General features: G+C 37.3%; 5 protein-coding genes across 5 annotated transcripts; 3 read left to right on the forward strand and 2 right to left on the reverse strand.

Annotated features, from left to right (window-relative positions):
• Window positions 1-1,060: 1,060 nt before the first annotated feature.
• Cbr-dhs-16 lies at window positions 1,061-2,320 on the forward strand (the record flags this gene model as incomplete). Its single annotated transcript, XM_002636781.1, has 3 exons — window positions 1,061-1,261; window positions 1,309-1,879; window positions 1,929-2,320. The coding sequence occupies 3 exons, from the start codon at window positions 1,061-1,063 to the stop codon at window positions 2,318-2,320; spliced, it is 1,164 nt and encodes a 387-aa protein (XP_002636827.1).
• Window positions 2,321-2,494: 174 nt separating this feature from the next.
• On the reverse strand, window positions 2,495-3,417 carry CBG09274 (the record flags this gene model as incomplete). Its single annotated transcript, XM_002636780.1, has 3 exons — window positions 2,495-2,867; window positions 3,169-3,265; window positions 3,318-3,417. 3 exons carry the CDS (start codon window positions 3,415-3,417, stop codon window positions 2,495-2,497), a joined length of 570 nt encoding a protein of 189 aa, XP_002636826.1.
• Window positions 3,418-3,837: 420 nt separating this feature from the next.
• Window positions 3,838-7,241, reverse strand: Cbr-fut-8 (the record flags this gene model as incomplete). The annotated part of the gene is made up of 10 exons (XM_045237763.1): window positions 3,838-4,046; window positions 4,091-4,190; window positions 4,240-4,390; window positions 5,289-5,563; window positions 5,614-5,704; window positions 5,751-5,830; window positions 5,886-5,955; window positions 6,005-6,493; window positions 6,542-6,665; window positions 7,151-7,241. 10 exons carry the CDS (start codon window positions 7,239-7,241, stop codon window positions 3,838-3,840), a joined length of 1,680 nt encoding a protein of 559 aa, XP_045094092.1.
• Window positions 7,242-11,585: 4,344 nt separating this feature from the next.
• On the forward strand, window positions 11,586-13,959 carry Cbr-cpg-4 (the record flags this gene model as incomplete). The annotated part of the gene is made up of 8 exons (XM_045237764.1): window positions 11,586-11,735; window positions 11,781-11,941; window positions 11,985-12,161; window positions 12,206-12,378; window positions 12,429-12,708; window positions 12,752-12,931; window positions 12,990-13,219; window positions 13,268-13,959. 8 exons carry the CDS (start codon window positions 11,586-11,588, stop codon window positions 13,957-13,959), a joined length of 2,043 nt encoding a protein of 680 aa, XP_045094093.1.
• An 8,306-nt stretch (window positions 13,960-22,265) lies between these two features.
• CBG27127 lies at window positions 22,266-22,532 on the forward strand (the record flags this gene model as incomplete). Its single annotated transcript, XM_045237765.1, has 1 exon — window positions 22,266-22,532. One exon carries the CDS (start codon window positions 22,266-22,268, stop codon window positions 22,530-22,532), a length of 267 nt encoding a protein of 88 aa, XP_045098944.1.
• Window positions 22,533-23,621: the final 1,089 nt, after the last annotated feature.

The following is a 23,621-nucleotide window of genomic DNA, read 5'->3' on the forward strand; positions in this document are numbered from 1 at the left end:
ATGCGCGGGAAGGTACAAATTTAAGTTGGTCAAAAATGCCGCGCAAGCTCTTAGTTCTCTCTCAAAAGTATTCAAACAAGCTTTTCTATAAAAAATTGATTCGTACGCTAGTTTGAACGTTTTCATAATGACGATGAAAGCTTGGAAAACCGTGAACACACCGTTCGACTAAAAATCATTGACAGTGAACTGCTGAGAGACTTAAACGTGTCGGATCCTTGTCAAACGACTCGTAGTCTTTCAGAACCGTTTTCTTGTACTAATGGTACCATTGAAAACCACTTGCACAAATTGGAAAGTCGAACAGTTGCGGAAGTTTTTTCCTACAACCATTCCCTCCTCGCACTTATCAGAATTATCCTTCTTTTCTCGAAGAATATCACCTTTCTCGATTCTTATGTTATGTCGGATGATAAAGTGATTCAGTACGATAATACTACTCAGAATAGACAACGGTTGTCCCTCGGAGAACCGGCCAAAACAACTCGAAATGAGAGATATACGGAAAGAAAGTAATGCTATGTGTATGATGAAGAGCAAGGGTCTTGTATGTTTTGAAGTTCTGGAAAAAGGTCTAACAGCCACTACTAAACTCTATCAATGATAATTGGGCCAAATGCAGCAACCTTTGAGACGTCAAGGTGTGAATACACCAGTGACAAAATTCCTTCATGATAATGCTCGGCCGCATGTGTCATAAGTCACTCAGCAGAAAATCGAGTAAATGGGCTGGGAAGTTAGCTCCCTCATCCGCCAAGTAGCCCTGATTTGGCACTTTCAAATTTCCAGTAATTCATATCAATGCCTCATTAGCCGAGAAACACTTCAAAAGCCGCGTTGAGACCGAAAAATGGGTGGTCGCCTACTTTGGGTCGCAGCCAGTGGGGTTCTTTCACAGCGGACCCCATTCTTTGCACGGATGTTGGCTACAAGTAGTTGATAATTATGGCAAATAGCTTTTGAGTTAATCTTGTCTACTTCCTTTTTTATGAAAATTTCAATTGATCATAAAAACAATCATTATTTTTTAGCCAACCTAATAATATCTTTTTTTTTCAGAATGTTAGAGGCACTATGTGTTATAGCAAGTATATGCATATTCTACTTCCTTCTTCGTCGTTTTGTTCTGGAAAACTTCAAAGTGGAATCGAGTGGGAAATACGTGCTGATAACCGGTTGTGACAGCGGTTTTGGACGTCGTCTGGCTGTTCAGCTTCTTGATAAACATGTAAATGTATTCGCGGCTTGTTTCACACAACAAGTAAGTTTTTTTCTTTTCAAATCATGGATCCAATGTATTGGTTTCAGGGAATCTCCAGTCTTGAGACCGAATGGAAACTCAAAAAGGGACCAAAAGGATCTTTATACGCAATTCAATTGGATGTTACCAACAAAGCCAGCGTAGCTTCCGCAAAAGAAATAGTATCGAAGGTTCTGGAAGATAAAGAAGCCAAGCTATGGGGTCTTGTGAACAACGCCGGCATTTTTTCCATCCATGGTCCTGATGATTGGTGTAGTGAGGATGAATACTCGTCTTCTTTGAACGTCAACACTCTTGGAGCTATTCGAATGTGTCATGCATTCCTCCCTCTCATTAAAAAGAGCAGAGGAAGAATTGTCACTATGGGTTCGACGGCTGGAAGACTTCATGGACTATATGTCGCGCCGTATGTCACTGCCAAGTTTGCTGTGGAAGCGTACATGGACTGCTTGAGATTAGAAATGAGACAATACGGAGTGTCCGTTCATATTTTGGAGCCAGGATGCTTCAAGACTGAGCTACTAAATGAAGATGCTCAGAGATCACGAATTCAGAGAATCTGGAATAACTTGCCAAATGAAACAAGAGAAGAATATGGGGAGGAGTACAGAAGAAACTGTGAGTTGCCTATATTATCCATTTTCATTGCAAATATTTCTATTTTCAGTCGAGAAAGCTTGGGAAGCAGGAGTCAATGTAGTTGCCAACCCGAATATTGGATGGGTCGTTGACTGTTATGATCATGCTCTCTTCTCCTGGTGGCCACGTCTTCGTTATTGCCCTGGGTGGGATGCCATCTTCATGTTTATTCCTCTCAGTGTATTCCCAACTGCTGTTCAAGATTGGATCTTGGCTGGTCTCTACAAATTGAATCCTGGACCATCATTGATCCCAGCAGCTTTAGTTGAAAAGAAGAAAAGAAGAAGTCCAGTTCAATGGATCCAGTTGCTTTCTCAGCTGGCAATGATTCCATTGCTCTACACCATTTTCTTTGTGAAAAAATCGCATACCAACACAGTAGAAACTGCACGTCCTCACAATGTTACAATCACCGAATAATCTAATTCAAATTTCTTTTTTCTATCATGTACCGTACTTGACCTCGATCTTAAATTTTCCACGAGTGATTCTTCAATTTATATTACTTGTTTTATGTATTATGAACAGTTTTAACAATATCTTATGAACCATATAAATTATCAAAAAAAAATGACAAGAGAGATAACAAAAAAGTTAGGCAACAACCACTTTCTTTCTCTGCTCACTGTTTTTCGTTTGCAAGATCTCTCCTTCCAATTTCACTTCTTCCAAGTTCTTACCAGTATGCTTCGTCGGATTGTAGGTGATTGGGACGTCATTGAAACGACAATGGGTTGAAATGGCAGCGACACATGGTTCCGTTTGCCATATGTACCAATCATTTGCAGCCACATCCCAGTATTTTCCATACGTGTAGTACTTTTGACAGTTCTTGTTCACATATGGACGTTTTTGGAGAACAGAGAGATCAAAATTGACAGGGCAGTTCAGTGGGCATGCCAATCTAGTGGTGGAATTGACAGCCAATGTGTTCCAATTCGTTTGTGGCATTGGTTCACGACGACATCTGAAATTTTTAAATTCGGTAAAAGATGTATAAAAGGGTCCCTGAAATTGAAATCCTCTCTAATTGAAGGGCCTGTTTTGTTTTGTTAAGATACTGTTGATGGATGCCAAGTTGGAAACAAATTTCACCGACAAAACGAAGTCCTTCTAATAGAAAGGTCGGCTCTTCTAATACAGGCTTCATGGTATCTTTCGAGGAAGAAACATTCTTCAAGCTTATTGGATATTGTTTATCTATGCGCCCAGAAGGATACAGAACTTTCAATGTTCAAAAATATAAATATGTCACGTTTTACACTCACTTGAACTTGGAGATGTCAAACGGAATCCTGGAATTTGGAGCAAGAAGAACGCAATCGTCTTTCTTTCCACTGCTCACACAATCAATGGTTCTTGGTTCTATGAATACAATTAGCTATTAAATTTCAATTTAATTCAGTGTTTAACTTACCCCATCGATTCCAAAGAAAATCATCTGGTTTCTGCGTCTCATCTTGCTGACCAGCAACCAAAACAGCAATCGAGCTGACCACAATCAGAAGTAGCTTCATGATGTCTCCACCGCGTAAAACATTATGAACCCTTTTCTTTTATACCAGCCAAAGTTTAGCCATGTGTTTCTTTTGAAAAACGGGTTTTTGTGTACATATTATGTCGAATATATCTACCAAAATTTCACTTTATCTAGAAAAACATCTCACCATTTATTATATACTCACAGTGAGAGAAAGAGGAGATTGTTTAAAAAAAAGATCGTCTCACCCATTTGGATATTATTCAAAAATCATTTTTCACAAAATAGATATTGCCATGAAAAATACAACAAAAGTCGGTTTGAAATCACAGAAGATGTCAAAATAGAACCGCAGAGAAATGGATAACGATGGTATGAGAAAAAAAGAACCCGGGATGACTTTAAAGAAATACAGTAATACCTAAATGAAAAACTAGAGAGAAAAACGAAAAATAATCTAATCTAGAAGTGCTTCGAAATTGAACCTCCTCCAATCATTGACAACTTTATAAGATGGGAAAACTCCTTCTTTGTAAGTTCGTCGATTTGTTCCTTTGGAATATCCATTCCAATGGTTTCCAGCTATTCCAACTTTATCACCAACTTTCAGATCAATCTCTTGATTATTTTGTGCAACGTGATCTTCGATAGCAACTACTTCATGAGCTGAAAGTTAGGTGGTGATTGGAGAATTTGAAGAAAAGTGTAACCTTGTTGTCCACCGAAATAATAAATGTCGTCAAGAGAATGGAACTTGGATCCATCGTCAGATCCAGATGGTTGACGCAGTTCATAACCCATTCGACATACCTCAAAATTTTAATACATAATTGAGCCATTTCTTATAGAAAAAACCAACCTGACTAGAAAATGTGCATACTAGATAATCAACTTTGCTCAAAATATAAATATCAGTGATAACTCCCATCAAAGAGGCATCAGTGTATCTGTTATTGAGTTGAGCCGTTTTTGCAATTTCCGTACTTCCGTACACTTTGTAGTTGGGATAACTGAAAACCAAGAATTCGTCTCATTTATCTTTTATGCAAGGATGCTCCGAATTTTGAGAATTCCGAAAATTGCGAGCATTTTCTGAACGAAATTTTGAATTTTTAAAAATCGGAATCTTCCGATATTTTGAAATTTTAAAACTATTAGGTTGGCCGGAAAGTAACTATCCATTTTTTATTCGTGATTAACACAAAAACAAGAACCATCCAAGATTGACAGTATGCACCGTCGTGGTCCACGACATGTTGACAACATTCAGGCAACTTGTGGATACCATACCTCCAAAAGCCAGCTGGCCGTGAATCAAAGTATACCTTCCCGGACGTTTTTTCTCATCGACAGTGTAAAATTATTTTCCCTCCAGATGACGTTGAATATCTCCGAATAGCCAATAATAAAAGGGTCAAGTCTTGAGTTTAAGGAAAGTGAAGAGCCGTCCATCCAAAGCGTCTTAGGACTGAATTGAGTTTCATAAAATAACTCGAGAATCTATGTTCCACGGTAAGTCAAGTAAGACCTGGGCCGCTTTAGCTGGACGTTCCTCCTTTATGCACTTTTAACTCCTGATTCGGCCCTTTTATTATTGATTATTAGGAGATATGCAACGTCATCTGGAGGAAAATAATTTAACACTGAAGTTGAGATAAAATCTGGACTCAAAAATACTTTGTGTCGCAGCCAGCTGGCTTTTGAAGGTATGGTATCCACAAGTTGCCTGAATGTTGTCAACATGTCATGGACCGCGACGGTGCATACTGTCAATCTTGGATAACTCTTGCTTTTGTGTTATTCACGGATCAAAAAATGGACAGTTACTTCCCGGCCAACCTAATAGAAATTTTGAAAAAATACCGAAAAACTCATTCCGAACATCACTGTTTTCTATTTTCAACTCACTCTTTTTGTGCTTCTGGAACAACTGTTGGATCATCGGATGCAATGAATACTTTTCTTTCCAATGCTTTCCCCAATCGTTTCTCTTCAACTTTGAACCAAATTTCAGTCCATTCCATATACTCTTTAAGTGCATGAAAAGCTGCTTCCGTGCCAACTTTATCAGTTCTTCTAATTTGAAGTCCAACCACTGGACCTTGGTCAAATGGAATTGCTTTCAAAGCAGCTTCAAGTTTTTCTTTGGTTTCGGCATTGAAACGCATCAGATAGGAAATGAACTGGAAATTTGATGATTTAAAATTCAGGACGTCGTGTTTTTTGATTTTACCGTTCCAACAAAGAATGCTGGTGGATGAGAATGAAGAGAGTGTAAGGTTTCGAGAAATTGTTCAGGAACTGCTTGAGGGAGGAAAGCTGGTCTGGAAATGATTCATTAAATTAATTTTCTAGAATAATTGTCTTTACTTCGTAAGTAAAGAATCCACGATCCCAAGGGAAACCACTCTGGCAGGTGATGGGTCAGCAAACGGCTTCGATTCTGTATTCTGCAAAAAAAAGTTTTTTTGTGAAATTTCCCAAGGGAAAAGCAATAACAAATACCCCAACAGCCTCGTCAAATGTGCATTTCGAAATTGGTTCAAAAACAGAAGTCCATCCACGAGAAGAGTATCTGGAAAGTGAAACTCTACACTTTTGGAAATTAAAAAATGAAAACGTACTTCCAAGAAGATCCATCTCTTTTCAAAATCATCATTCTTTTTGTGGCGAAAGCAGTGATTGCACAGTATGTAACATGATGAAGTTGACATCCGAATCCACATTCTTTATCCAGATTACAAACTAATGTATTGGCATTTTTACAGGATTCAGGATTTTGCAATTTTTCAATTGACTTCATAATTCTTTCAGTTATTTTAGATCTTTCTTTTATTCTTTCGTCTTCTGATCCTTCGAGTTTCTCTAATTTAGCTGATAGGCCCATTAGTGAAATCATTTGGTTTTCTATCAGAGTTTTGGTAGAATTTTCAATTGCTTTGCTGTGCACAAGATAGAACATTTCTCTTATTCTATCATCCAACATTCTTTTATGCAATTCTTGTTCCAGAGATCCTAGGATACTTGGCTTTTGGATAACTTCTTTCTCTTCTTTCTCTGGTTCTGCTCTTGGAAGTTCCGCGTTTCCAGGATTCTGGTGAGCTTGTTCCAGGCTGAATTTTTAAAATTTTATATGGAACGGAAGGCTGATTCAAACTCACATTTTTCTGTGTTGATCATTTCTTTCCTGCCTCTCCATTTTCAGAATATTTTTCAGATTCATATTCTGTTCCTGGAGCTTTTCGATGGCTTCTTTTGTCTCCCTCCACGCTCGAATTGAATCACCTCCTGGAATTAATTTTCAGATTTTTTTTATCTTTGAATAACAATATCTGGATTTCATTGTCTGACCGAAGATACAAAATATAGTGTAGCGGAAAATCGAAATACCGTGACACCTGTATTAGAAGGACCCCTTCAATAAAAGGACCCCTCCAATAGAAGGGCAACTTTGGAATGTGTTGTTTGAAAAAAAATTTCGTTCGTTTTCAGTGAAAAATATTTCTGAAATTTAACAATTTCACAGAAATTTGTTAAAACACTCAATTTTGCTAAAATTGGTAGATTTTAATAAATTTTAAACGAGAATTCTTCGAATTCTTCGAGGAAAAAATTCGAAAAAATAGTTAGCCGGAAAACTAGAAAGGCCCTTCTAATTGTAGAGCCCCTGTAATAGAAGGGCACTCCGGAAATACCTTGAAACAATAGGAAGCCCGGCCCTTCTAATACTGCTTGTACGGTATCCTGTATATCTGGAATATTAGCCTTACCTGAATTTTGATTAACTGATAATTGTTGATATAGAAAAAGAAACATAGTCATCCATACTACTGTTCCCACTGCCGCCAGACATTTGAACATTTCGGAGCGGGCAGGGATGCTCCTGAAAAATTGGAAGTTATAAGCTTGACCTGAAGTAGTCTTTGCTTAAACAAACTAACATGTTACTAGTAAAAACTCAGGAAACGAAGACAATAGGAAAGAAAGAATGTGTGTCAGAATAATTGATGTAGCGTGTAACTTATATGTATATGGGGGCGATAGAATGAAGATTAGGAAAAGATTTTGGGAAGAGAATGAAGCAGAATAAGGCGGAGTTTTTGAAGTTCAATGGCTTCCAAATTCTTTGAAAACTGGTGTCTATGATCAGTGACGAGGAGAGGAGTTCGAAGAAGAGGGGCGGATGACACCTGGGACTTCTCTTCGTCAGTTTATATGATATCCAATTACCCGGATGGATAAAAGAAAAGGTTTCAACAACTGTGATAAACAATTAATCTATTGGGATCATTTATTGTAAACATATTTACTCCAAGAATAGCAATATATAAAACTAATATCAGAAGTTTTTAGAATACTCATAACCTAGACAGAACAAAGAAAGAAAAGCTGAAAAATAATTTCTGCTTGAAGAACAAAAACAAATGATCAACAAGTTGAAAAGCCAAAACGGAAGACATGTGTTGAGTAGCTGTCCTCTTTGAATAAGTAATGAATGAAACGTTTTTCTCTGCTCCGGGAGAGCCCACCCTCTTCTCCACACGCACACTCACATTTTTCTCTCTTCTTCCTTCAGTTTCTTCACTCGTTGCTCGAAATCTGAATCGATAGGGAAGACGGGCAACTGAAGAGACGCAGACTTTTTGACCAATGGCTAATATTTTTGAGAATAGAGAAGAAGAAAAAGAAGTGTGGTCCAAACTGAACAAATTGGTGTGGAGGAAAAAGCGAAACACTTTCAATTATTTGAGTGTGACAACATTCGGCTCTCATTTTTCATGTCATGTTCACTGAATATGTTAATATAGGAATTAATATGGAAATTTAGTAGGTGAAAAAGAAAAAAAGAGAATGGAACGTGGCCCTATATTAATAATTGAATGCAAAAGGTATGTTACTTTGAGTGGTATGTTGCCATTTGGTACTGATAAGGTACATCTAGTGCAACGTTTGCCTATCGGAGAGACATAAACATGTTAGTTCTTTAAGGGTGTAGCAGGATGTTATGATAAACCGTTAACTTGCAGTTATACGAACGAATTTCTTATTAAACTTTCAAATCTTCAGGTTAAATTATCCCGATGGTTGTTGCTCGTACAACTTTTTCCGTAAACCCTGTAATAGAAGGGCCCCCGTAACTTTTTACTTTAAGCCATTTTTCTCGATTCCTGAAATAGTTGTCAACTGATAATTGTTTATCATAATATCAAAAGTGTTTTGTCAGTTGACACATTTTTGATACCTTCCATGGGAATCGAGATAATTGAGCTCAAATTCTGGAGTCCTTCTGTTACAGGTTTTACGGTATATTAAAAAGCTCATTTGTCCAAATCCCCTTCCATAGGAAGTTCGCAACAAGCCTTTAAAGATGTTATCCTGTTTTCGAAAATCTTAATTTCCGGCTTAACGTATACACTTTGCAAAAAGTGTAATCAAATTTCCCAAAATGAAATCAAAGACCGCACATTAAGAAAGCTCAAAAGATTAGGGAAAACTTCTTTTGAACTCGAATGATATTTCTTTCAAAAGCCTTTAAAAATTAATCAAAAAAGTGTTAAGACATATATTTCTTTTTCTTCTCTGTTTGATACCAAAAATAAGGTAAGGCTTCACCTAGACAGATTGGAAAGAAGAAGAAGAAGGTGTAAAGAAGGGGACGTGGTACTTGAAGTGAAAGCGAATAACAAAAAAAAAATTGAAGAAAGGAAAACATTGAAAAAAAGGAATCTGCCAAAAGTGCATGCGTTTGTCAGAGCATTGGAGGAAAACAAAAAAGAATTGAATATTTTTTATAAAGTTGCCTGGAAACTAAACATTTTCAAAAGGGAGGAAAAGTGTTGATTCTATATTTTCCCCCTTGGAGCGCATGGCGAGAAAAAAAGCAATACATAAAATAGGATCGTTAAAAAAAAGAAAATAGAAGCGGCCTCTCTCGGAGAGGAAAGGAGGGAAAAGGCCAAGTTGTATCCTGACACATATGTGTATACAAATACAGAAATGAAGAAATGAAATTATGCAATTAGAAAGTGTCAAAGTGGTGTATTGGATTTTGATTAGAGAATTTGAAAAAAAAGTTGTAAAAGCAGACCGGATGAAAGTTTTCTCCAAGGAGATGGATCTGATCCTGAATGATCTTAAATTTGGGATTCCTGCAAATCAACTAGGACAAATCAGAAAAATCTTTTTTCCAAACAAAAATACTAAAATTCCTGAAAATCATAGATTAGACTTCTTAAAAAAATATGTATGTGCTGATCTGAATAAGAAAACAGTGAATTGTTGTTTTGCGTGTAAAGTGGCACTGGTCGGTGTGCTGCACAATCCGTGGTGCTCATCTCTCATTCACAATGGAAAAGAGCAATTTTGAGAGAGTGGAGGGGGGAAGCTTGCGATGATTGAAAAAGATGGACGTCGATTGAGAAGAGGATAACACATCTGGCCAAATGGATTCTGTTTATTGCACCACATAGGGAGGGGAAATGAATCGACACAAAAGGGTTGAGAGGTTACTAATCCGCCTACTGATACCTATTCGATGTAGATTAACAAAATGTTCTGTCAGGTGTAATGTTTTCAAGTTTAGAAAGAGTATGGTGGAGAAAACGAGCAGATGCAAAAGGGCAGTTTTCTGTTCTAGAAGTTCGAAAGATTTGCCGTATTTCCTCTAACAGAGTGCCACCCAAACCGTCAACTTTGAACCATTGTATGTATCTCAGTTCCTGTGAAAGGTATCAAAAAGTGGAAAACTAATAAAATGTTTGTCTTAATATCACCAACATTTAATCAGTTAACACATTATTGATAGCACTGATAGAAATTGAGATAATTGAACTCAAAGAAAAATTTTAGCATGACTCACTAGACATTTTTCACTTGAAAAAACTCAACGTAAAATAACCCTTCTGTGAAACATCACATTTGGAACGTCTCCGACATCAATGGATTCAGGTTATAATTTAGTAAACTTTCTACAAAATTTTCTAAATTTAGAACTGGACTAAAATCTTTACAGTAAATAGCTTCTCTGGAACTTTTTCTGATTGCGAAGGACAGGAAAATAACACATCTTTATTGAAAACAAAAAAAATCGCATTCAAATATTATAAAAGACAAAAAAAATAGATACGAGAACCGTCACATAAAAGATGAGAATGTGCTTCACCCCCATCAGATTTTTACACCGTCTTCATCATTTTTCTTCTTTATGCTTCTTCTCATTCATCAAATCAGTACAGCTGCTCGCAATTCGATGACAACCAGTGTTTCTTCTTGTCAAATTATTTTTTATTGGTGCAATGCCGCAATCTTTTTACACTGGCACAGAGGTCAGGCATGTCCAGCTGGAGCAATTCAGAAAGTGTACTATATTGGTGCTAACCCAAAAAAAAAGAAGTCGTAAAAGGATAAAAGAGCAGATGGAGGTTTCACGGTTATGCGTTAAATCTAAAAATTTATAGAAGAATGAAAAAATAGTCATGGAAATAAAACATTTTATGCTCCTAGAATCTGAAAATATTGTATACTCATTTCTGAAACAAGTTTCCTAAATAATACGAGTTGTGGAAGAAAAACTCCTGTGGTCGTGATCTTATATCCCATAACGAAACCTGCCGTAACCTGAACGATGAACAAACTACCGGGGCGATTTCAACATTGGTTTTCATGAAACTAGACATGGAAAGTAACATCTGAAATTACTGTATACACATTTCTGAAACAATGAAGAAGATGACTTTATTAATATTTCCTAAATTAATATTATTTTATTTTTTACTTATTTCTTTCTCGATTTTCGTTTGGTTTCAGGTAGTCTTTCGTTTCTTGCTTCTTTTTGACTTGCTTTTCGGAAAAAAAAATCAAGAAAATTGTCACAACTTTGATCCCACTCGTTATGGGCCTGCGACTGCCACTGCGGCCTGCAGCTGCCGGCCAGTGGCGTTTTTTCCCGAAATCTTTTTTTGGGCTGGTGAAATACTTTGTTCATACTTGTTTTTTTTTTTTGCTTTTTTTGTCGAAATTACGAAAATACGATTGATTTTCTACAATAACTCCTACAGTCAACTTCTTTCTGTTCGAGAACCCGCATTGCCAAACCATGATGCGCCTTTAATCTTCCTGTAGTTGCAGATGTCACCGCTCACTGAAAAATTCCGGACATTTACTCACTTCTACTCGAGAATTGTCCTGTTTTGAGAGAATTCTTCAATGCTTCGTGTTAATCTACTAATACTGTTATGTTTCGTACCCTTTTCTCTCAATAATCCGCTTCCAACTCTTCCTCCGGACACAGCGAACGCATATCTCCGATCATTCTTGCCATGGTGGCCTAACAACACTGATTTTTCACTGAGAGCTGTAATATTATTTGTGTTGAATTCCGACAATAAATCTTTTTTTCAGGCTCCCACTCCATCTGAAAGTGAAAATTCGACAGAAGCCGTCTTACTCGGAGCTGAATATGAAAATGGAACAGATTCGACGACGGGAAATCAGGAAGATTTAGACCCAGCCACTCTCCGAGTTCAAGCACTCCCAGATTCACCTTTAGATGCACTTTCACCGTATTAAAATTAAACAAAATCAGAATTTCAATGTAATTTTCAGAGAAAACGCACCGAAAAGTTTTGTCAGCGAAAGTATGAATCATCACGATGGGAACTTTATCATTAATTTTGACGAAATGGGAGAATGCCCACGAGACTGTTCTAACGATTTGAGGGAAGCACTTGGAATCGTTCTTCAGGATATGAGCCATGTCGAACGATACCATCGAATTTGCGAGTTCGTTTGTTACGATCCATTAGAATTTGAAATTGTATTTTCAGAAAATACTCCAACGCGAGCACATGTGTTAATGAGGACGGTAGATGCGATAAAGACGATCGTGGAATGTTCGAGATGATGACAAGTGGCCTTCACTATATGTGTGTCGAACAAGAACTTGCATTCAACGCTACCATAAAGTGCATCGACGACGAAGCAGGTCTTGTTCAATCAGGTACGTCTAAAAATAGGAAATCAGATCTGTTATAAATTGTTCCCTTCCAGAGTGCGACGCTCAGTGCCAAACTAAAAACCTTTTCATGAATTGGATGATGCGTACGGCTTTCCAAGATACCATACAACAAGGTGTAAATGGCATCGTTGGAGCTGCAACAGGCACTAATGCTAATCCTCTTGCATTTTTGCAAGGTGCAGAAGGAGCGGCTGGTGGAACACCCACTGGTTGGGCTGATATGTTAGCGACCGTTGAACAGAGACCACCGAGCCCCCAGGATGCACAACAAGGATTTGAAAACTTCCGGCAGTTTACTAATGATTTGTGCAGGTTTAAGATTATTCTATGCTAGGCTTCGCAATTTTTTACTCAGAATCGGTGATTGTATGCTGGATTGTATTCGCTCTAAATTCAATACTCGCTGTGAAGGCTCAGCTGGAACTTTATTATCGGAAGTTTTTGTTCGTCCTATTGCTGCCAGTCAAAACAAACTATCGATCCTCCGCCCAGTTCTTGGATCATTCATGCCTGAACAATGTAACTATCTCACCAAGTGCGTATCTATTATAATTTCCTTTAAATTATGTTTCAAATTTATTTTCTCTTTTCAGCAACGCTGACCTGAAAAAGCACCGAATCGACTCAACAATGGATGAGGAATTGAAACGAATGTACGCGGAGAAGATGGCTAAAGAAATTCGCGACAGAAATGCACAGGATGAACTACTTTCAAATCTTGTTCCTCTCGATGAGAATGGTGTTCCATTGCCACGAGCTCTTCCCGAATTGAAATCTGTCGATTCCCCATTGGATGTTAGTGTGAAGACTCTGGATCAGCTGAGTGAGTTACAGCAAAAAACAGTTTATTCTAGCAATTATTCTATTTCAGTTTTGGATATGTACAGTAAGAACGAAACAAAAAAGGCAGAAACTACAAAAAAGAGCTATCCGAATACTACAACTGTTGCACCGAAAAACGACGATCAAGCGGCGAACACTACCGCTGAAACAACAAAAACAACTTCTGCAAATATCACACACGTAGAAACGACAACATTAGGGAATCCGAAGACTGAAGAAGTGCTAAGTGACGTATCATTGGATACATCGGGAAACAATTCAACAGTTGCTGATTCCGGAGAAGGTTCCGCGGAAGGTGCAGGAGAGGGTACAGAAGAAGATGCCGAGTACTCTGGTTCAGGAAACGAATCTACAACCGAAGAAGAGTATTCTGGTTCAGAGGAAGTTTCTGCAACCGATGAAGGACATCCATTAGCAGCAGATGAATCCAACGAGGGTCTACTGACAGGAAGTGGAGAACCAGCAGAAGAAGCGTCTGGAACAGGAAATTCGTCGGTTGAAGGATCAGGTTCTGGTCTCGATTCACTGAGATCTTATATCGAGACCTCCGGAGAAGCATCGGGAGGAGCGCCGGGAGAAGCATCGGGAGAAGCATCGGGCGAAGCGTCGGGAGAAGTATCGGGCGAAGAGGAGTTTTCTGGATACTCGGGAGAATCTCCTGGAGAGAATGAGTCGTCAGGAGAGGTGCCACTAACAACTACACTACATGAATTGTACTGAAAAATCTGAAAAATATTTTTTTTATATATTGCATTTGTATTTTCGAATTGCGACTAACGGATAACTGTAGCATATAAAGTATTTTCTTTATTTCTGTTGATCTCTTACCAAAGAACATCAAGTTAGAAGGCAACGTCATTGGAATTCATTCAGGTGAAAGATAACTCGGACAAGATGAGCACTCCAGCCGAACTTTCACAATCTTTCTGCAGAAGTAGTCATACAAAACAATTCCTGTCTTGATTATTAGGCCAGACTCCTTTATTTCTGTATATTTTTATTGCAATTCCGTCAGAAAATTCTCTATCAAGACAAATTATATTCTGAACCTTTTGTGTTTCCTGAAATTTTCATAAATTTGTCTGAAAAACAAGATCTCTTTGACACGGACCCCTAAAACCGTAATACACTGGATCTGGATTCCAGATTCATTGAGACACATAAACTCCCAGGATTCTTCAGTGAATACATACAACATTATATCTTTTCAAAGTACGATGATGATTGTGAGACCAACAACTCCAGAAAACTACCATAAAACCTCTAATAAATTAACTTTGAGCCAACTTTTCTCGATTCCTGCCAAAGATACAAAAAAGTTGTCAACTGACAAATTTTTATCATAATATACAATACAATATCAAAAGTGTTTTGTCTGTTGACACATTTTTGATATCTTGCGTAGGAATCCAGATAATTGCGATCAAAGTTGACAGAATGAGGACTCTTTTATTACAGGTTTTACGGAATACTAAGACTAGGATGATGTGGTAACCGTAACCGATTTATTCAATCTGAGAAATTTGCTCAGAGAAACGGTTACTTCCATGACTTCTGAATCAACGTCATCGTACTCTAGAACTTTCAGCACAGTATCCATATCTTCAACCACCCCTTAACCACTACTTACTTCCATGATTAGACTTCTGAATTCTACATTAATGAAACCATTCAAAACTCCGCGGCTGCTTTTATAACAACTAGTGAAGTGTTTTGCTTTTTTTCAGAACCTAGAAGACGTGAAGTGGAAAAAAGACAAGGAAAAGAAAAAGCGAATATTTCTGAGGCACTAAAATTGTTGATTCTTGCCAACCGCTATTACCGTAAAACCTGTAATAGAAGAGCCCCCACACTGACAATCTTGAGCTCAATTATTTTATTTACTATGCAAGATATCAAAAATGTGTCAACTGACAAAACTCTTCTGATATCATGGCGAACAGTTTATCAGTTAACAACTTTTTGATATCTTTGACAGGAACCAAGAAAAATTGGCTCAAAATGGAAGGGACCTCTATGAAGGCTTTATGATAACCAAAACTTCTGATATGTCGATCCGTTCTGTTGCGAACTGTTCTGGGTTTTTGTGAGGTGTTTTTTTAAAGGAAAATTCAAACATGGATGTTAGTTTATTGCATGATAATGTATAACATAAGATTTCCGCTTGAATAAAAACAGGTTCTCTGAGAAAGAAGCTTCTCGAAATGACATCAGTTTCTTTTGATCCTTAATCTAGGTGCACTACTCAAAGTGAACGCTCTTCTATGCCACGTGACAGTTGTATTGATTATCAGTTTGCCGAAATGCCAACAATCTATAAAAGTTATGTTCCGGGGCAAGCTTCCTGTCTCTCTTATGCAGGTACACACAGTCATCACGAGATGACGTCATCCCGATTCGCTTTCAACTTCCAGCCCAAACCAATAGTGTGTAAAATCAAGAGATGTTTGTCTCTTCGTCTATCTCTTCTCCACTGGCGCTGGTCTATTTCTTCTCATTCTCCCTTGATTCTCCACTACGTGCCCTTCTATTTCAACATTTTCTCTGATTCTCTCCTTCTCCTATTCTCATCTTTCGGCACACAAACCGCCGTCCTCGTCGTCGCGCGCATGACTCAGCGCCAAATGATCGTGTCGCGTCTCGAATGAATTTTAACCACTCACTTTTTGTATTTTATTATAGTTGTATTTTCTTGGCGTTCTGTTCTTCATTATGCCATTCAATCATATTAGTTATGACTAGGTTTTGATCACCACTTCTTTTAGAAAGGATGCGTATATTGGGTATTTTTTAAAATGTTTCGAAATTCTTTGCAACTATCTGGAAATCTCTTTTATCTAAGTTTTCCATTAGCAATTCTTTTTCCTGTGAAAGTTGGCACTTAAATTGATCTATCAAATCGTTTATCACACTATCATTTGGCCTGGGCCCTTTGTTGATAAGAATCCTTGAAGTGGGTGTAAGTTTCTCAACATTTTATTCTCATCTGAAAGGGCCAATAGACTTTTTTGAGAATTTGTCACTCCAAAACAACAATCTTAGTTAATTCAAAAACTTTTTGAGAATCCAAGCTCTTTCCACTAGGAGTCGGTATTTATTTCTCGTAAACACTCTAATAGAACGCCCTTCTAAACTGTCAGCTTTGAGCTCATATATCTCGATTTCTGTAACAGATATCAAAAAGTGCTCAACTGACAAAATGTTTATTGTAAAAAAATTTTGTTAGTTGACTACTTTTTGATATCTTTCACAAGAACCAAGATTAATTGGCCTAAAATTAAAACTCACTTGTCAGGGGTGGCTCTATCAGTGTTGAGGGTAACAACTTCATCTTCTCATACACCGTACCACAAACAACGACAACAACAAAACAACACAACCAAATCCTTGATTTTATTCATCCCACTCTTGAGCCATATCTGTTTTTCTTCTCTCGTTTTTTAGTTTTTCGTCTATGAATTGTATGTGTGAGGAAGAAGAAAAATAAGCAGTAGAAAAATAAGAAAAAGGAGAAGACGTGAGGCGAGAAGCAGAAGAAAAAACTCAGTTTTTTTTTGGTGAATGACTCATTAATCAGAACATATGTTATTTTTCCAGCACGGAGTGTCGAAGAAGACGAAAGCCAGACTAGACTACGCATAAACACCGGCTCTTCTCGTACAAATCTTTCTTATATACCTTTCTAGTCATTTAGTAAGATTTGCCTTGTCAAATATGAATAATTTTGTGCTTACTTCCTGCGAGGTTCAAGATTTAAATATGAAGAATAGAGATTAAAGTAACTGACGCAGAAGCTAAAAAAAATGCCAAAATTAACCTGAAACTTTTAGTTCAACGAAATAGTTTTTGGAGCATTTCTAAAAATTTTAGATCATCACTGAACTTTCTGAAGTTTACCAAGATAAACCTAATTTACATTGAAGTTTGTTGATTTCAATTTTATTTTTCAACCTGCTGTATCCTCATATCTAACTTCGATGTTCTAAACCTGTAATAAAAGATCCCCACCGTGTCAAGCTTGAGCTCAATTAACTCAATTGCTACAAAAGTATGTCAATTGACAAAACATTTGATAAATTTTTTTATATTTTTGATATCATGATAAACAATTTATCAGTTGTCAACTTTTTCATATCTTTGACAGAAACTGAGATAAATTGGCTCAAGGTTAAAAGTTCGTTGGTCCTTCTATTACGGGTATTACAGTATTTACTAAAGATCTCGAGAATTCTCAATCTTCATTTCAAAGTGGTTTTCTCTTATTCGTTCAACTCCTGTTCAAAAAAGCGGTTTTGCAACAAAAAAATCCAAAAATTTTAACGACTCCCCAAAACCTCACAAAACGATAAAGTACAGGGTGTCCTAAAAACTAGTCATGTCGTAAAAAACGGGAATGAAGGTTAGGTTTATGGCTTTGTGAGAAAATTGCGCAGATATTTTGGTCATTTTTCTGGTGGTTAACATCGATCAAAATACTTTTTTCATGGTTTTGTTGCACGATCAAATTTAAAGGTCGAGAAGTGTCTGAAATTTTTCTGATCTGAAAAATAAGGGTGGAGTGAGGCAAAGCGTACTGATTGAAATATTCGTTCTAATTTTTTCATGTTTGCCTTCTGAAAGCAAATAATATTGGTTCCACCTTTTCTTACGCCATCTGCTAAATATTTCTCTCTTGTACATTTCCTTTGATAACCTTTCTTAAGTTGTATGAAATCGATTTGAAAAACTTTGATTCCGATCGGAATTTTTTATCAAAATGTCTCCGCAATTGTTTAAACTCTCCCAAGTCGCTTTTCATAAAACTTCTCTAACAAAATAAAAAGATCAAACTCTAAAACCTAAAATCAAATTCATTTGTTAACTTCATTAGGCTTCCTCACGGATCAACAAACTCACACATTTGTTTATTCCTCCTATATTTTCCCAAGCATAGCTGATTCTTATTATTCCGACTTTTCCATCTCTCAAAAACAAACTCTCATGATCTCTATTCCTTTTTTGCTCTTTTTTGATACTAATCCCTTGCCATATCTCCTCTCATCTTTCCCTTCATACTGGTTTTTCTATTGTTTTCTCTTGTTACTTCCTAATGTTACTGACAATTTCTCTTTTTTCAGAAATACATCGATAACTGGTGAATCAGAGAACCAATCAATTTAGGACAACACCCAATCATATAGGTGAGTTTTTTTGAAAATATTCTCAGAATTCGGTGGGCAAATAGTAGAAAACATCTTTCCGGTCCGTTTTCGGCATGGAACTTTTATTATGAGAATTGAACTGTAATACCGGAAATCACAAACCATATAGGCTCATTAGTAACATCTGAATGGGTTTGAAGATGGAAAAACTTGTGACATGCACATGCCAAACTATCTTATAGGGCAACCAATTTTCCAAGAAAGAATATGTTTCGATGAGCAGGTTGAGTTCACTTTGGTACAAGATGGTCTATGTACGTTTGAAGTACTGTCTGAATAAATGCATCTGATCTTCTGAGGACAAACATAGACATAGAACTGAAATTTACACTTTCTACGAACACCAATATTTGATATTTTGTTTGAAACATTTAGCACTTTTGAGCATCCTAACAATTTAGCATTTAGCGGTAGTGTGTTCCGAATATTGAATTCTACAAAGATGTTTCAAATTATGAAAGTTTGAAACGCTGAGCTCTAGAATAACTCATTCTGGAGCTACTATCATCGGTGCTTTATTTACATCATCTAATACTGCTAAATACTAACCAGACGGAACATTTGATGTATTCCTATTTCATTGAAACTGTTAGGACTACACCATGCACTTAGATCTTCCTTTTCTTTAAATATTTTCAGAGAATAACAACACTGAAAGAGGGCGTGAGCTAGCCTATCAGGTTTTACGTACTCGAGCACAATAAGCAGATGAATAGGGGCTCTCTGCCTCTCTCTCTAGTCTCACGGGAAAGGAGGCGTTAACTCCAGTCCGTATTTTTCTGAAAAAAAACGAGTGAATTTATAGTTATACCCAAACCACCCCCACCACTCATTACCAAGCTACTAAATACTCTCAAAAATAATAGTATTCTGTTAAACTGATAAGGATGAATGCCACTTTGCTGAACCTAATTTCCTCTTTTGGAAGATATGAGGTAAGTGGATTAGATGGATTGCCTAGGATGCTTTTATGGGTGTTGATATTTGGAAAGGCTCTGAAATGTTGATATAAATAACAGGAAGTCTAGACGGAACTGTATGAGATCATAGCCGTAGACAGGAATGTTTTTCGAAAAAAAAGTTGACTGTAACACCTGCAATAGAAGTGCATGCCCTTTTATTCTCTGCTGATACTGGTTTCTGTAAGTCAAATTTCTGTATCAAAAGTTCTCAAAAAGCAAATGGGACGTTTCTGGAATTCCAGTAGTTTGTATTTTGTAATTTTTTATTGATGTGTTTATAAAAAACAGTAAATATACATCAGCCTCACTTCTAACTCCTCGGTGGTAGTATTAAACTTCATACCTTCAAATGTTCTGGGGCTCCATAAACTCCATCTTTATGTCCTTTAATCAATGCTATTATCAAATTACATCCTCACTCGCTCATTGAAAAACAGAAGAAAGCTTGACACCTAGTTTTTGAATAATTGAATTCATAGATTTCGTTAAGGAATCTGACCGAGATATCTGAATAATAGAGGACAAGAGTTACGTAATAATGAGAAAACGACGTAATGTGTGTGCATGAACATGTATGAGGAGTCCAGAATAATTCAGATGAAATTTTAGATTTAAATGAGATGGGGCGTAGGATCATCTGATTCTTGAATAAAATGTTAGCAAAGCTAGGAAGTCACAATCTTAGGGAAACACATGTTACCGTATTTCTTCTGATAGGCCCACACACCAAAATTAACTTGAGCTGAAACTATTTCAATTCCTAGAATCTGTGAAAAAGTGGCCACATTATCAGAATCTTTCTGTTTGTTGACTGCTTTTTAATACCGTAAAACCTCCAATAATAGAGCCCTCTAACTTTGAACTTTGAGCACATATGTGAACTTTGAGCATATGTTCCTGTAAGAGATATCAAGAATTTATCAACGGATGAATTGTTTATCATAATATCAGAAGTGTTTTGTAAGTTGAAACGTTTTTGATATATTGCATAGGAGCCAAGAAAAACATGCTCAAGACTGACAGTTGTGGGGCCCTTCTATTACAGGTTTTACAGTATCTCTTACAAGAACGAGCTGAATGCGGATTACGGTATGGTGTGCTGTAAAATCAAGCACAGAAACCCTTTCATTTCTACAAAATCCAACTTTCCAAAAAATGAGACAGATCTCTTTTTCATCCGGAAAAATTCCATGTTTTCCATGCTTTCCATAGAAAAACACCTGTATTCTAAAAGTACAAGCTTCCACTGCTTTCATTCTTTTTTGTCCCACTTCTCATTTCTCTTTTCCATTTTTCTTCTTCTTCTTCTTAACACGTTCAAAAAGAACACATTCAAATTTTCGTTGTCTTTTTTTTTTGGTTCTTACCGGTACTTGCATACAGAAACACAGAGTTTGGTATCACGTCATTTAGAAGAAGAAGAAAAAAGGGAAAATGAGAAAAGTGCATTTTCTGGGTCTCCACTAATTGAAACACTATTTTCACGGCAACTGGTCGAGACCGTGGGAGGTAAGAAAAGAGTTTTGGAAGCTGTACGGAAAGAGAATTCAAATTCAATACAGACTACTGTACTGAGACTCTCAGTCTGAAAGGATTAACTGGAAGGAAAATATCGTAATCAAACATGATTTGGGATACCTTAAAATCTGTAATAAAAAGGGCCCTAATTTTTAACTTTGTGCCAAATTATTCATGTCAAAGATATAAAAAAAAGTTGTCAACTGATAAATGGTTCATCATGATATTAAAAGCGTTTTATCCGTTGACTCATTTTTGATATCTTGCATAGGAATTGAGATAATTGAGCTCAAAGTTGACAGTGTGGGAGCCCATTTTACTACAGGTTCAACAGTAATCAGAGACAATTTGAAAAGAAGGCTCAGATCAGAACAAGGAGCATTTGAATTCGAAAGGATCGTCTACAATAAAAATAGATTCCCAAACTTTATTGGGCTGATCTCGGCTCCCTTTCCTTTTAAAATCGTCACATGCAAATAAATATTCAAATACTGGGTCAATAAAAATGAGACATACCAATTGGTGCCATCCTCCGTTCCGCGCCCAACCACTGAATCATCGATACCCTCATCACCATACTTGATGCGGTAGGAAAGATAGGCAGTTCGAAGAATTATGATTTACATTGCGGAGCTTTGAAAATGATCGTTGTGGAATAGGAATCTAGCATACCTCAGTTTTAGAAATATTCTGTTTTGTATCATTCCGTTGGTATTTCGGAAGAATAATAGAAGACGACATCGACCGACGTCTCCTGTTCCATCCCAAACAATATCATTTTTGTTTCCCAACTCTTGTCGATCACGCTGAGTCAGCATCAACATCTAACAATGGCTCTTTTTCCCGTCTTACATATATTGCACAGATACCGTATACGGTTTCCTGTATATTCGAGTTTTTGTAATCTAACTAGTCTTTCGTTTACTTTTCATTTTCATGGTGGTAGAGGAACCTGGTGGTGGTGGTGATTACATTGGCGGTGGCTCCTTTGAAATTTCAAATTTGGCGTCGTCTCGAGAAATGGGCGGAGCTTGCGCACAGTACGCGCCGGCGGCTGCTGCTGCTCGACCGTTTTTCCCCTTCCTTTTCTCTCAACGACGCATACACATACACCACCAACCAAACTTTTGTCACACCATTCCCCTTCTCGTCTCCATCAGGTCCGTTGACCACCCAATCAGTTACCTCCTTGCTTGTCATCATCACCTAGAAGAGTCATCTTCGTGAATCAGAATCCTTTTTTCTTCTTCCCCTATTTCTCACTTCTATTCCTATTCCCGGTTACTCACCTTCTGTGTTTGGCTCGATCGTGTGTCAGCACCAGTGTTATATATAAGAAAGTGGAATGTTCGAACAACCATCGTCGACGACTAACACCACTACGAGCTCTGGTTCTGGCTCCGAACCTAACCACTATTTCGAGTTAGGCGGACCCAGAACACCAGCCAACCAATCACATCAAACGTCTGTAATAGTTCAACCCGGACAACACCATCTGCATAATCCACAAACTAACACATCTCCATTGACACCGTGTACTCCCTACTATCCTACCAATGGATATGGATTCCCATCATTGTTTCTGGGAACTGACTTCTTGCAGCAGGTATGAACTCTGGACTACTGTAATTGTTTGTTTAATCCCACGTTTTTCTAACTAATCAGACGGGGTGAGGAGTGGAGTACCAGGGGACTTCGTTGAGAATTCACATCATGAACAATATGACTAGGATAGTAGGCTCAGGAAAAACAATGATATAAAAGGCGAATAATTGAAATTTTCGAATATCAGTACTTACTTCCTTTAAGATTATAGTCTAGACCTTCTTTTAATCCTTTTCCCAACCTTTCAAAATGTCAGTATTAGAGAATTACCTACATTTTTTAACAGCTTCTTATTAAATATATTCTTCATCCATTCAAAGAATCCAATTAAGACAGAGCATTGAAACTGAACCAAAATTCCAGATTTTAATTGGACCAATATTAGAAGTGCTATTATCTTTCAGTTTCACATCCCTTCAATTACTAATTCCCTTTACGCACTACCCATTTTTTAGAAGGACCTTCCTACCACCCATCTCTCCCGGTATGCTGCTCCGGAATATGTGTTTGATTTAAGATTAAAAGTATATGGATAGGTGCGAAAGGGATCCTAAAAGGAAGAATGCCGACGTGTTTACACACTTCTACAGTAATCTATCCGTGCTCACACTTGATACTTATGTGTCTCTTCCTCACCTTTCAAGTATCGGTTAATCCCCCAAAAGATTTGTTTCCGTTTGCATCTGTTGAGCCTTAAAATGATTATCCTTACCATATGTCTTCCAATGGAAGCCCACCCAAGCCGTCAATTTTGAGCTCTATTATCCCGATAATGGAGAAAGATATTTGAAAATTATCAACTGATAAAATATTGGTGATATTATGATGAACAATTTATCAGTTGACAAACTTTTGATGTCTGTCACAGGAATCGAGATAATTGAGGTCAAAGTTGAGAGTGCGGGGCCCCTTCTAATAGAGGAAATACTGTAGTTGAACTTTTGAGAAGAAAAATTGGAACTCTGCAAATCCTTATCACGAATAGCGGTTTGCTGCGAAGTGTGACGACCTTGATAAAATAAGATTTATACCTTTTTCTATTAATTTTGATTTTCACACTTCCTAGATTTCTTCGTCTTTTATATCTAGGCTATCA

The sequence above is a fragment of the Caenorhabditis briggsae genome (assembly GCF_000004555.2).
Source record: "Caenorhabditis briggsae complete genome, chrV, whole genome shotgun sequence".
NCBI classification, from domain to species: domain Eukaryota; kingdom Metazoa; phylum Nematoda; class Chromadorea; order Rhabditida; family Rhabditidae; genus Caenorhabditis; species Caenorhabditis briggsae.